Below are 13,612 nucleotides of genomic sequence, written 5' to 3'. Positions count from 1 at the left end.
CTCTTACGAAGAAAGGCTTAAGTTTTGCAAATTACAGAGTCTGGAGACTAGGAACCGGTGAGGTGATCTGACTGATAGAGGTGTATAAGGCTTTGAATGGTTTGAGCATGCTAAATGCCAATGGGATTCTTCATCTTGCTCAGAATAATCACCTCAGAGGGCATAAATTCAAATTGAGGAAGAACGGATGTCGGATAGATGTGCGGAAATTTGCCTTTGGCCAGCGGGTGGTTGGTTGGTGGAACCGACTTCCATCACTTGTTGTTGAAGTTGATAGCCTAAACAAATTTAAGGCTCAACTGGACAGGTATTTCGAACGAACGGAGGGGTGAAATGGGAGTGGGTTTTTTTTTTTTTTTTTGGCTGATGCTGAATAAGCTTGCTTTCTTGCATCATATGCCTCTACTAATGCTAATGCTATTAATATTTTTCATTTTTATCATTTTAGTTTCTTTTTTTGCAAGAATTTCATGTGTATCAATTTATAGTAAACAAATACCTATATATTTTTGCAACTCAACCCATATAATCAAATTGTCAGAACGCATTACACTAAAACATACTAATAATACCTCGATCAGCATGGTTTTGCATAGCGCGGCATTTTTTTGGCACGAATTAACCGTTCTATGCAAGGTATTCCTGTATTCCCATATTTCTGTTTTTCAGTGTGACACATATTCATTTCATAAAATGATCAACTGCACCATTAATGATAATTTTATTGAAAAGTAATGTTTTTTATAGTAAATGGAATTTAAAGGGTTACTGAAACTCTAACCAGTAATTTGGCACCATCAATCAGTTGAAGATGGGGAAGCTTGAAGAAATTTAATACTGATCTTGAATTTCTGTGGATCTAGTTTTTCAGAAAACGTATGAAAGAAGATAATTCTAAGTAAGGAATAAATCAACACAAGAAAAGTTAGATTTTAATCAATTTAAAGGAATAAAAGAATAAAGATGCTATTCAGAAGAACAATACAGATTGAAATATCTCCATGAAAAGAATACAACAGTGTGTGAATGAGTGAATGATTACTTATGGAGCTAAGGATTTTTTTCAGAAGCCTTGACAACTTACCCCACATGAAGAAATCTAATGGGTGGGACATAGGATCTGTGTATAGTCATACAGAAAGAAAAATAATGCTAGCGTAAAAGAGAAAATGTAGTTTGGGAAATTATTAGAAAGTAATAAATGTTATAAGTTTGTACCAAGAAAGATGAAAACTTAAGAATAAAGGGTCTAGAATAGGTGAAACTGAAAACAAAATTGAACTGGTTTTAGAGTAATTCAAATTAGCTAGACAGAATCTAGTTAGCCTAAACATTAACTTTTTGCTAATCAGATTTTTAAATGCTGATTTTCAGATCAGCATTAAAGAACTGATGATGATGAATTCAAGTAGATTTGGTTATTTGTTATTTTTAGGAGCATTAGCGACTAAGGCCATATTGCTCTGGAAATATGCGGTGGTCATTCCATGACCTTTCCACATCGTCCGTATTTGGTGGTGACAGGCTCAAACCCCGGTCTAATCAAGAAGCGTGTGCTACGCACTGCTGCTCCTTCCCACCTGGCTACAGAGGTGCCTTGGTTATTTGTGAAACTTATTTGATGAATATGTTCAGAGAAGAACATTTACATGGTTGTTCATAATGAATTAATATAAAATATGAATAACACTAATTAAACCATGTAAATTATTATAAAGTGAATTTTACCATGTATATATAAGTAAGTTAAACTCCTGCACAACAAAGCTACTTAATAACTAGTTTTTGGATTCTATGTTGAATCCTGTCATCAATCCCAGGGGCTCATATCTTGTATGGGCTTGGCACACCCAGGGTCCTGAGCTGGATATCATCATTCTTCTCTTCCTTGGTGCTTCCTTTCTACTCTCTCTCTCTCTCTCTGTGGGTAACTCGGGAAATTTTTTTTGGCTGGTGCAGCATAAGCCTCAGGCTTCATTGCACCATATGGCTAATAATAATAATCAGATCTAAACAGGAAATACTGACAAATGGGACTAATATGGGGTAGAAGATGAACAACATGCTATTCCACAAAGAGAGAGCTAACAATTAGATGATTAACTGATAGAGACTAATCAGTGAATTAAATGGTTGAGTAGGTCATGGCATCTATGGTCAAGGGTGCATTACAGGATCATTTTGAGAGGTTATTGAAGCAAATTGCGGAGTCCTTAAGGGGATTTTATCTATTTTTGTGCAAGCTTTATGTAGAAAGCTAATTAGCCTTCTACATAAATGCATATATTTTCATTTAAAAACACCAATTAATCTGTTAGTCAGGCATCTCACATTATGAAGGTGGAAATCAAATAATGCTCACTAGTGTTAAAAGGTTGCTAAATCCTGTTTTAGACTCCCATGAGGCAGTCAGCTATTATTGCTGGAAGAATGTCCACAGCAAACCTCAGGAACCAAATATACACATTAAAAAAAAAAAGAATAATAAATATTTAACACATGATAAAGTCAACATTATATGTGAGGGCAAACACATGCCTATAAACATATCAGGTTACATCTCAAAATGTAGTGTCACATATAAAGCATTTCTACTGTATTTAAAATTAAGCAGTTTATAAATAAAGACAGAAATATACTTTTTTGATCATCAGAATGAATACACATTTTGTATGTGTATTAATACCGAAGAAGGCACAAAAGGAGAAAGAATTTTTCAACAAAAAATTTTCATTAAATTATCCTTGCCACTTACCAGAAATACCAAAGTTGATAAAAGGTGATAGCTCTTGATCGGCAGCACATTGGACCACAACATGTTTCATAAGCACTACAACTGAAAAAGAAACAAAATTAATAACTACTGTTTTGTTTAAATTTCAATTCAAAGCAAAAAAAGAAAAAAAAAAAAAAAATTATTGGTTCAGATTAATACAAGGGGCACCAAAAGTCCCACCCAGTGAAAGACACAAGACAGAATCCCCTCTCCACCTTTAAATATAACTTCCCTTAATTCCGAGAATCTTTATTTTTCAAATATTCTTCTTGGCCTCATTCCACTGAGAAATAGCAGGTTTAATCTTCAAATAGGCCTCTGGGTTTGAGAATATTCATATTCATAATAACTGCACAATCCTATGCCAACCGTTATTAAATAAAATAAATAAAGTGTTGTGTTATATTAAAATAATAATGATGGAAATAAATGAAATAAATAGAATGATATAATTCCACCAGATAAAGTTGATAAAAAGGTAACTGTCTGTACAATAAAATATTAAATTTTAAACTGCAATGAATAAATTACAATAAATAACGTAGATAAAACACAGGATAATAAAACCGATAAAAGCACTAAAACACCGTAGCTTTCAGAGGCATCTGCCTCCTTTTTCAACAGTGAGGTTTATCATACAGTACATTCTTAAATATCAGCAGGCTCACGGTTCATAGCACATGTTTCTATAGGAGCATGAGCACTATTCTCCCCATGTGCACTGGAACCGGAAATGGCTCAGGAGCGTGCCAGGCGGAACCGCTCATCCTGTCCAAGAACCACTGCCTCGAAGAGGGGATGAATGAGGATTCCCCAGTCTCTGTTAATAGTATTGCTCTCAGAGGAGCAAATCCGCAAGCTCCTGAGCCATTTGCGGTCCAAAATCTAAGTGCCTAGTTGACAATAACAGCTTAATCTGGGGTGATTTGATGATGCTCCTCCCAAAAATGTTCTGCCACAGCAGACTTCCCATAATCTGCAGTCTTTATCGTGTTCATATGCTTCCTCAGACGATCTTTAAACCGACATTTCGCTTCACCAACATAATATTCCCCACAATCCGGGCACCTTATCTCATATATGACCCCACTTGTACATTCCCTTGGTATGGAGTCCTTGACCTGTGACACAACTGTGTGCAACCTCTGCCCTGGCAGCTGCACACAGCGTGTCTGGCAATCGCGCAATACCCGAGCTATACGCTCAGTTAGGCCCGGATAGTAGGGAATGTATGCGGTGGCAACTGGTGTAAATGGTTCTCTTCTTCCGTGCTCCGCTTATCTATGATCCTCTGGGGTAAAGCAACGCACAAAGTAGCATGAGTCCTGTGGCTCGGGGGAGAACCGAAGGGGTGTGATACGATTCTCCAACGCTCACAGCCTAAAGAAATGTACTGTGGATATGATATGTTTGTGGATCTTTCTGGAACAGGACACGATATTGCCAAGGGGGATGTCTTTGTGTGTGCTCGATGTAAGCAGTGTGAAGAAGTTAGGTGCCAACTCAGCATTGTTATAGGCCTATATGCATCCCACGCATTTTTATTCTCTGCCACAAGTCGCATCAGTTCATCTGACATCCATTTAGGTCGCCTGGAACTATATATCTTAGTTGTATGAAAAGCCTAGTAGCTTCTTCAATTACGTCAGCACTGCTTGAATGCTTCCCATTTAGAATTTTCTGTTAGTAACATCATCAGACAGTTCTACTCTATAGAACTAATGCTAAAAGAACCTTTGAAGGTCCTTTTAGCATTAGTTGAGGCATATGAGGCAAGAAAGCAAGCTTATACAGCAGCAGACAAAAAAAAAAAAAAAAAACTCTTCCCATTTCACTCATCCAATCACTCCAAATGTTTGTCTAGCCTTAAATTTATTTAAGGCTATCAACTTCCACAACAACAGACGGAAGTCTGTTCCAGCAATCAACTACCCTCTGGCCAAAGGCAAACTTCTGCACATCTATTCTACAACTGTCTTTCTTCAATTTAAATCTATGCTCCCTCAGGTTCTTAATCTGAGCAAGCGGAAGTATCCTGTCAGCACTGAGCTGCTCAAACCATTCAAGAACTTATACACCTCAATCAGATCACCTCGCAGGTGCCTAGTCTCCAGATGCTGCAATTTGCAGAACTTAAGCCTTTCTTCATAACTGCACCCCTTTGTTCCTCTCACCAACCTTGTTGCCCTTCTCTGTACTTGTTCTAGCAACTCTACATCCTTCCTAAAAAGAGGCCTCCAGACCTATATACAGTACTCAAGGTGTGGCCTGACCATTGCCTTATATAAAAGGGATAATCACCTCCTTGTCTCTGCTAGCAAAATTCCTATATATCATTGACAAAACTCCATTACCTGCTTCTGCAGCCCATCTGCACTACTCAGAGAACGTCATATCTGACTGCACAATTACCCTCGGGTCTTTTTCATTCTCCACCTCCCTGAGTGTAGCACCACACAGTTGGTACGTTTCTCTTGGGTTACTTCTGTTATTGACCCATATGAAGTACTTGGCATTTGTCAATGTTAAACTTCAGTTGCCACTTCTTAGCTCATCTGCCTAACTTTTCTAGATCCTGTTGAAGTAGCATATTGTCTTTACTGTCATTAACAACTCTGCCAACCTTGTATCATCTGCAAACTTGGGTATTAAGACTGACATACCTTCATCGAAGTTGACTTTCTGGTCCATAAAGATATAAAAAACAACATTTTGGAATTCAAAAGTGAATCACCAAGGGTGTCAAGACTACTAATCAGGATTTCTAAGAGGCACAAGCTAAAGGGTAAAATGATTTATGCACCAACATCGAGCCATGATGATGAAGAGGTTGAAGAAATGTACACCGAAATTGAGTGTCTTCTAGATGAGCAGAAAACCCACTACGCTATCATTATGGGGGGCTTCAATGCTAAGGTTGGAAAGAGACAAAATAGCGCAGAAAGGGGAACTACAGGAAATTTGGGATTTGGTGAAAGAAACGAAAGAGGTGAAAGACTTGTGGAATTTGCAGAATCTCAAGGACTGTCAGTAATGAACACTTTTTTCAAGAAAAGTGTGAACAGAAAGTGGACATGGAACAGCCCAAATGGATTAACAACTAATGAAGTCGACTTCATCCTCAATAAAGAAGATATATTGTGAATGATGTTACCGTCCTGAACAAGGTAAATGTTGGAAGTGATCACAGAATGGTAAGATGCACATTTGATATAGATGTAAGAAAAGAAAGGAAAATCTGACTCAAGTAAATAATATGAAGATCTTTGAGATAACAGAAGAGGAGAAAAAGCAGTATTTACTGGAACTTAAGAACAAGCTTGAGCTTTTGCAGACTACTCAGGACTTTCAGTCTTTTTTTTTTTTTTATGTGATAGTTGAAAAAGAGTTGAATCGTTAAGCTTACCGCGCATCGGACGAGTAATAAACAAACGTTTGCCTGCTGCCCACCTCAGTGTGTTCCATCAACCATCGGAAGAAGACATGTTACTTGTTTGTCTCCCGCTAATAAAGTCAATGCAGACTTGCATTTAAAAATTCAAATTTTTAAATGAGCCAGATGAAAATGTTACCGTGAAGGAGATAACAGTAAAAGAACTAGATGATATCTTTCATATCGCAGAGAACTTCAAACCTTTTGTTTGAGGTTCTCTGCGATATTTATTTCGCCAGGGCCAAGAGAAGCTTGTTGTCGGCTATCGGAAATTGACTGATGAAAAGAGAAAGTCAACACTGTTCAAATATTTCCGCAACAGTCATTTCTTCATTGTGTATTTTAGGTCAGAGGTTCCCAATAGAGGTAATTTTTTCACGGTGCACCTAGACCAAAAGAAATACCTAACAGTTCCGTTTATTAAGCAGTTAGGACCAAACAACTTAATAAGAAATGTTGAAACTGTGAGCTACCTTAAGCTAATAGTTTGCGCCGTGTCTGACAGATGTCGAGTATCGCTGTGTTTCTCTTGAAAATTTTAAATATTCTGCGGCGCATAGTTTGGGAACAACTGTTTTATGCAATAAACATTTAATTACATAATTAAGTTCATTATCTTTTACATTGCATACAGTTAAAAAGTTATTTAAAAGGTATTTTTAAAATTCTTTATAGGCATTCCAGAAGGTCAAGGACAAATTATAATTTTTCCTATTGATTATTATATTCGATTAACGCATTTCTGTTTTGCGCAATGTGCTCGCAGGGCGAATTAATTGTGTTAATTGAGGCCAGCCTGTATTACAGTATTAATTAAGCTATGTATGTAAGCGTAAATTTATTTTTATTTTTCTAACATGTAGAAAATATTCTTCCTATTTTCACTTATTACAATTGCCATTTAATAGAATTAAAATTCAATTTGCAAACATAATCACAGTGACCGGCACTCATTACATATTGTAATGTAATGGGAATGGTATTTTATTATGGAGAGTCCATCGTAAAGTGATTTGATCGTACAGTGAGTAAATCGTAAACTGGGGGCCTGTACTTCAAATTCATCAACTTTATTTACTATGTTCCTAGCATTAGTGACATTCAAGTATACATGAAATCCTTCTTAAAATGAGGCCTCCACACCTGTATTTACTCCAGTACTTACTCAAGGTGTGGCCAGACCATTACCTTATACTAAGGGATAATCACCTCCTTATCCCTGCTAAAAAATTCCTATACAGCATTGACAAGACACCACAAGCTACTTTTGCAGCCTGTCTACACTGTGCAGAAAACTTCATATCTGAATGCACAATTACCCCTAGGTCTTTTTCATTCTCCACTACCTGAGTGTAGTACTGCATAATTGGTATGTTATTCTGGTGTTACTACTACCCATAAGTAGTAATTTGTATTTGCCAATAATAAATTTCAGTTGCCTTTCAGCCCATCTGCTCAACTTTTCTATATACTTTTGCAGTAGTGTACCATTCCAGAGTTACCATACTGTCATTAGCAACCCTGGCAACATTCATATCTTCTGCAAACTTGGACATTAGGCCTGATATACCTTCATCAATATCACTGTCCATTGATTACTACTCTCTGTCTTCTCCTACACAAACATCCTTTTATCCATTGTAGCAACTTGCCCTTAATGCCATACTGCTCCAACTTGAACAATAGTGTTCCATGTGTAATAGTATTGAAAGTTTTCCTAAAATCCAAGTATATGATATCAAAATTATTTTTTGCATCCAGTTCTTTTGTGACCACATCATCCAATCAAATTTTCACACAACACTTCCCCTTAACAAACCATGCTGTGTCTGAATTATAACTGTAGTCTTGTCTAGATGATCCTTGCAGTGCTTCTTTAATCAGCGACTCCATTATTTTCCCTGGAACAGAAGTTAAATTAATAAGTGTATAATTACTCATGTCACCTTTCAATCTGCCTTTGTGAACTGGGGATACATATGCACATCTCCAGTCCATGGGGGCCTCCCCACAGACCAACAATACCCTCATAATCATGGCCTGCTTACTTCCTCTGCTGCCTCCTTTAATATAAATGGATAGATCCCATCCATCCCAGGTGCCTTCCTTATGTTTGCCTTCAGCAATTTATCTTCCACTATGCTCTCAGTTATTACAAAATCACTAAACTTCCTGTTAGATAAACTTCTGGCCTCCACTTCTCCCACTTCTCTACAGATTTCCTCATGTGTGAATGCAGGTGCAAAATACTCATTCGGTTTGTCAGTTACCGGAGCAGAATCACAATCAAACTATCGATATCAAGTGGACCAATCTGATTCATCCCCTTCCTTCTAGAGTTTACATAAGTAAAGAAGTCTTTACTGTTTATCTTTGCATCCTTTGCCAAAGATTTCTCATAATCTGCTGTTGCTTGCCTAACATCCTTTGTGACCTGATTACAGATTATTTTATATCTCCAATAGGCATCTGTGTCTCCTGATAATTTATATGTGTCCGATGCATTTTTCTTCTCTGCCACGAGTCTCATTAGTTCATCTGCCATTCATTTAGGCCTAAACATTGAACGGTATTTCTTAATTGGGACAAAAAGTCCAGTAGCGTCCAAGATTACTTCCTTGAATGCTTTCTATTTAGAATTTGCTGTTGGTAACATCATCAGTTAATCCCATTGTATAGAATTTAAAAACTGCCTTAGACCACTGTAGCCACCTTTACGAAAGCAAAAACCCTTCCCTTTACTCCCCAGATTGTAGTTACATCTTTAAGTAAATCCTACATCAGTACACCACGAACATTGCCACCTAGTGGTTCCTTTATCTGTAGATTCTTAATGCATGAATAATCACTGCTGGTAATCAGATCAAGAGTATTACTCCCTCTGGTTGCCTATCAAACATGCTGCTGTAGAAAACAATCATCCAATAAATCCAAAAAAGTATTTCTAGTGTATGAGTGACCAACTCAGAAGTTGCAGTCTATATCTAGGAAGTTAAAAATCCCCCATTATACGATAATCTGATTTACTGGCTCACTATTTGTCTGTATAGTTATTCATTGTATTCATCAGAGTCTTTAGACTTATAACACATGTCTACTCTCAACTTTGCTTTCCCAGTGCTTATGTTGCATGAAACTTGACTCAACGCTGCACTGCCCGCCCATGTCAACTGGATGCACTTCGTTAGATTTTGTGTTTCTTAATGAACAGCATGACCACTCCTCCCTTTGCATCCTGTCTATCCTTGCTGTACATATTGTACTCTCCAAATTCCAATTCTGCATTCCTTATCTCTGTGTGACACGCTCTGATATCCAAACAATATCCACCCAATTAGCACTTCAAATTCTTCAAATTTATTCACTATACTCCTAGTATTGGTGTACCTGCAAGTATACATGCACCTATTCTTAGTCACCCAACACAACCCTTGTGTCGACCGGGCTAGGCAGGTGGTAAAGTGCTTGCCTGGCAACTCAAAGGTCATGGGTTCGAATCCCGCATCAGACTTGGATTAGAGTAAAATGCAAAAACTATGGGAGGTGCATTATGGCTACAGGAACAGATGTGCCAACAACTAACAAAAAAAAAAAAAAAAAAACAACCCTTGTATTTACTTGTTTCATGATGACTCCCAGCAGTCCTTGAAATCCCCAGCACCTTGTTTTCCAGGCTGCTCATTCCAATAGAAGCATTGCAAACTTTGACCTCTGCCTGTTGCTACTGATTGTATCAGCAAATATTCTTGCACACTTTCTATATAAGTGCATCCGATCCCTGTGGAAACAATTTGTCTTGTTAACAAGCACAGACCACACTGAGAAAATTTCTACCCCCCCTTGCACAATCTCTCAAGGACCAAACTGATTGACAAGGCTCTTATCATATACTCCCTTCTATCGTGTCTGGGCAGAATTGCAGACACTTTCAAATTTAGCCCTAACTCGTGACTTTTTTTCCAACATCGGCCCGTACTTGTTAAGTAAGTCTGCAGATTTCCTACTCTTAATGTCATTAGTGCCAACGTACACAACATCACCCTTTCTGTCCTTAAAAGATGATATCTGCTCTACGTCATCAAATTTTGCCCCTGGCAGACATACCCAATTCCACCTATCCTTTTTTTCATAATATATTTCCTGTCTCCCTGACAATAGAATCATCAACAATAACTAGCTCCTGTGGGACCAGCACATTCTGCCTTGAAGTTTGCTGCTGTGTTGCCTGATGCACAAGAATGAGCTCTAGAGCTGAGAGTTTGATGGGCCCCCTATTTTAATTCCTTTGAGGGCATCTAACCCACCCGCTCTTAAAATTCCCACAGACACCCATCAAAATGCCGAGCTGGTGCCGAATTTCTTGACACTTTCTGCACCTTGCATTCACAAAGACACCCATCTTGGCTAGATCATGTCCTGTACCACAAAGATCTGCAAACATTTCACAAGTTGGACATTTTTTTAGGATGTGATGCATTGGAGTTTCGCTCCTTCGTTTTTCCCCTGAGCCACAGCACTCCTGCTACTTTGCTGCTCTAGTCTGGGGTATGATTTCCATTTAAATATGATGTAATCAATTAACAATGAAAATTAATAAGGTTAATAAATTTAATTGATTAAGTGACTATATTATACGTGACTATTCAATACTATACTAAGCTAATGCAGTGATACATATTCTGCTATATAAATTCACATTATACCTTAGCTATTAAGTTCGAGATATACACTATGAAGTTATGCTATAGCGGAACGATTATAATGTTAAATTAGTTATATCCTTAGCTAAATACAAAAAATATCTGCCAAAAAAGTGATTATAACCTTCAAAATGCTTATTATAATTAAAACTATACTATATATCTTCTGCACTACTGGTTATGTCAGTGGTTTTCAATGGGGGTGCCACAACAACATTCCAGGGGTGCCACATAATTTCGGTTTAAGTAACTAAAACTTTTTTTTTTTTTAATTTATATATTTATTTCATTATAAAAAGGTACACCCTTATCTTACCTATGTGAGTTAGGATTTTTTGTGCTTGCCTCTATAAAATCTAACAAGAGGGAAAGACTACAAATACTACTCATTTGAAGAAATGAGAGTATATCTCTCCAATATTCCACCTAATATCAAAAAGATCTGCAAATCACACCAGGCACAAATATTTCATTGAAAAGTTACATAAACCAAGAATTTAAATACCTTCCATTGCATGGTATTTTTTAATTTTGTGGTGATCTATAATTCATGTTTATATAGTACCTCTATATAAAGAATAAAATTATTATATAAGTATATATAATTTGTATTATGAATTGTAATTTTGTTTATAATTATATTATTATAATTACTACCATATAACATATTTTTTTAATATTAGATATTCATATATATACACAGAGAGAGAATCAGATCTAACAGGGAAAAAACTGAGTATGAGTGTCACAAAATAAAATAAATTACTTAAGGGTGCCATTATTAAAAAAATGGTCGAAAACCACTGGGTTAAGTGTTACGATAATCCCGTCAAAACACCTGATGTGATAACAGTATGAATAGCGAGTTGTAACATAAAATAACTAGTTAACCCCAGGGGTTCACATCTGGTGAGTATGGGCATGGCACATCTAGGGTCCTGAGCTGGATATCATCATTCTTTCATTCTTCTCTTTCTTGGTGATTCCTTTCTACTTCTGACTCTTGCTTGCTCTCTCTCAGGGTAATTCAGAAAATTATTTTTTTGGCTGGTGCAGCATAAGCCTCAGGCTTCTGGCTAATAATAATAATTGGGCACGATGGCCCAGTGGTTATGACACTGGACTACCAGCCTGATGGACCCGGGTTCATCTTGGCGGAAGCAAACGCGGCTCCATCACACTGGGAGACTAGTATAATAATATTAATAAATTAGAATAATAATAAATAAAAAATTAATAAATGAATAACCATCATGAAAGTTGCTCCAAGGGACCTACCTACCCCAAGGTTGGAGGAGCAGCTAAGGCAGATTGTGGCACCATCTGCCGTCACAACCGAGAACTACCACTAGACATAAGCCGAAGTTAAACAGGTCCACCTCCATAGATGGATGATATTGCAAAGAAATATTAATCATACTATATAAAGTGTGCATGGGATAAAGTCACTCGTGTTCAGGCCTTAGGCAGACGGTCGGTTCGAAAAATCAGAGACAGTCTCCCAAGGAAGACAGTGGAGCAAGTGGTGCTGACCCCCGTATGACTACCAAAGAAAAGGGCAAGACCATCAAGCCCCACCCACTGGAAGTGCTTCCTGTGCAACTGCACTAGTGACCACACAGGAAGGGAGAAAACACCAACACATGAAGTGGAACATCGAAATGAATACATACATCATGCAAACATACTAAGAATTAACAAAGCTGGAGACTGATATGACAACTTACAGGGCGAGACTACATACCAAGTGGCTGGACCAATTCCTGGATATTCAGGTCACCGAATAGTGAATAAGAGGACCATCATCACAAAGAACCTGATAGCTCCTGCAATCTTGGAAAAATCAAGCAGGACATGAGCGATCAACTACAAAGGATAAAGAATACCGAACCAGAGGAGGAAGAACATACCACCAGCGAACCCACAGCAGCTGAAGTGGAAAGAGATGAGGTCATGATATCTGGAATAGAGGACGAGTGGAAGAAGGCTCTAACAGAATTTGAAGGAATGGACCCCACAAAGACTCACGTGATACCGAAGCAGAGGCCGAATAGAAACTTGTGGAGAGGTACACAGACCACCTCAATCAGCCCATAATACTGCATTACCTCGACAGCAATAGTGCAACACTGGAGGCCATCCACACAGCCATGTATTGTGCTATGGTAACAGCCACAAGGATTAATGGAAGAGAAACGAGAGACCAGCAGCAGAAGGACCGAAAACAGAAGGAACTGCCAACTTGGGAAAGGCGACTTCAGCAGAAGATAGAAGAATTGAGTCAAGATAGGCCAAATGATCCAGTACCAGCGGGGCAATAGGAGTGAGAAATTAATTGGACAAGTGAACAGCATCCTCAAGAGAGACAGCGTCCAGAGCAAACATGAGACAAAAAATCCGAGAATAGGAGAGTACTTGGACACATTGAAGCAGAACCTCCTTGCACTCAGCGAGAGACTATGCCGATACAAAGAAAGCTCCCAGAGGAAAATACACAACCGAATCTTCAGTGAGGACTAAAGCGGCTTCTGCAGGAGTATCGGAGAAGACGAGAACGGACCACTTGAGCAGAAGATGATTGAGGAGTTCTGAGGAAACATATAGATCAGGGAAGTAAGACATAACAGCCGAGCCCCCTGGATAGAACTAGAACGCAAGAAAACCAAGGAAGTACAAGAAATGAGAGGGTGGGAGATTCGTGAA

At 38.0% G+C, this 13,612-nt stretch overlaps 1 protein-coding gene across 1 annotated transcript in view; it reads right to left on the bottom strand.

Annotated features, from left to right (window-relative positions):
* Positions 1–13,612, bottom strand: part of LOC150090508 (uncharacterized) — an 85,405-nt gene that overhangs the window by 28,953 nt on the left and 42,840 nt on the right. Inside the window, exon 3 of the mRNA XM_090378578.1 lies at positions 2,756–2,836. Within this exon, the coding sequence (XP_090234704.1) occupies positions 2,756–2,836 (81 nt within the window). The remainder of the gene's footprint in view (positions 1–2,755; positions 2,837–13,612) is intronic.

Source organism: Mastigoproctus giganteus, chromosome 1, assembly GCF_048544385.1.
Source record: "Mastigoproctus giganteus isolate SK-2022 chromosome 1, ASM4854438v1, whole genome shotgun sequence".
Classification (NCBI taxonomy): Eukaryota; Metazoa; Arthropoda; class Arachnida; order Uropygi; family Thelyphonidae; genus Mastigoproctus; species Mastigoproctus giganteus.
Note: the sequence above shows the minus strand (reverse complement) of the source record. Positions and strands in the feature narration are given on the sequence as shown.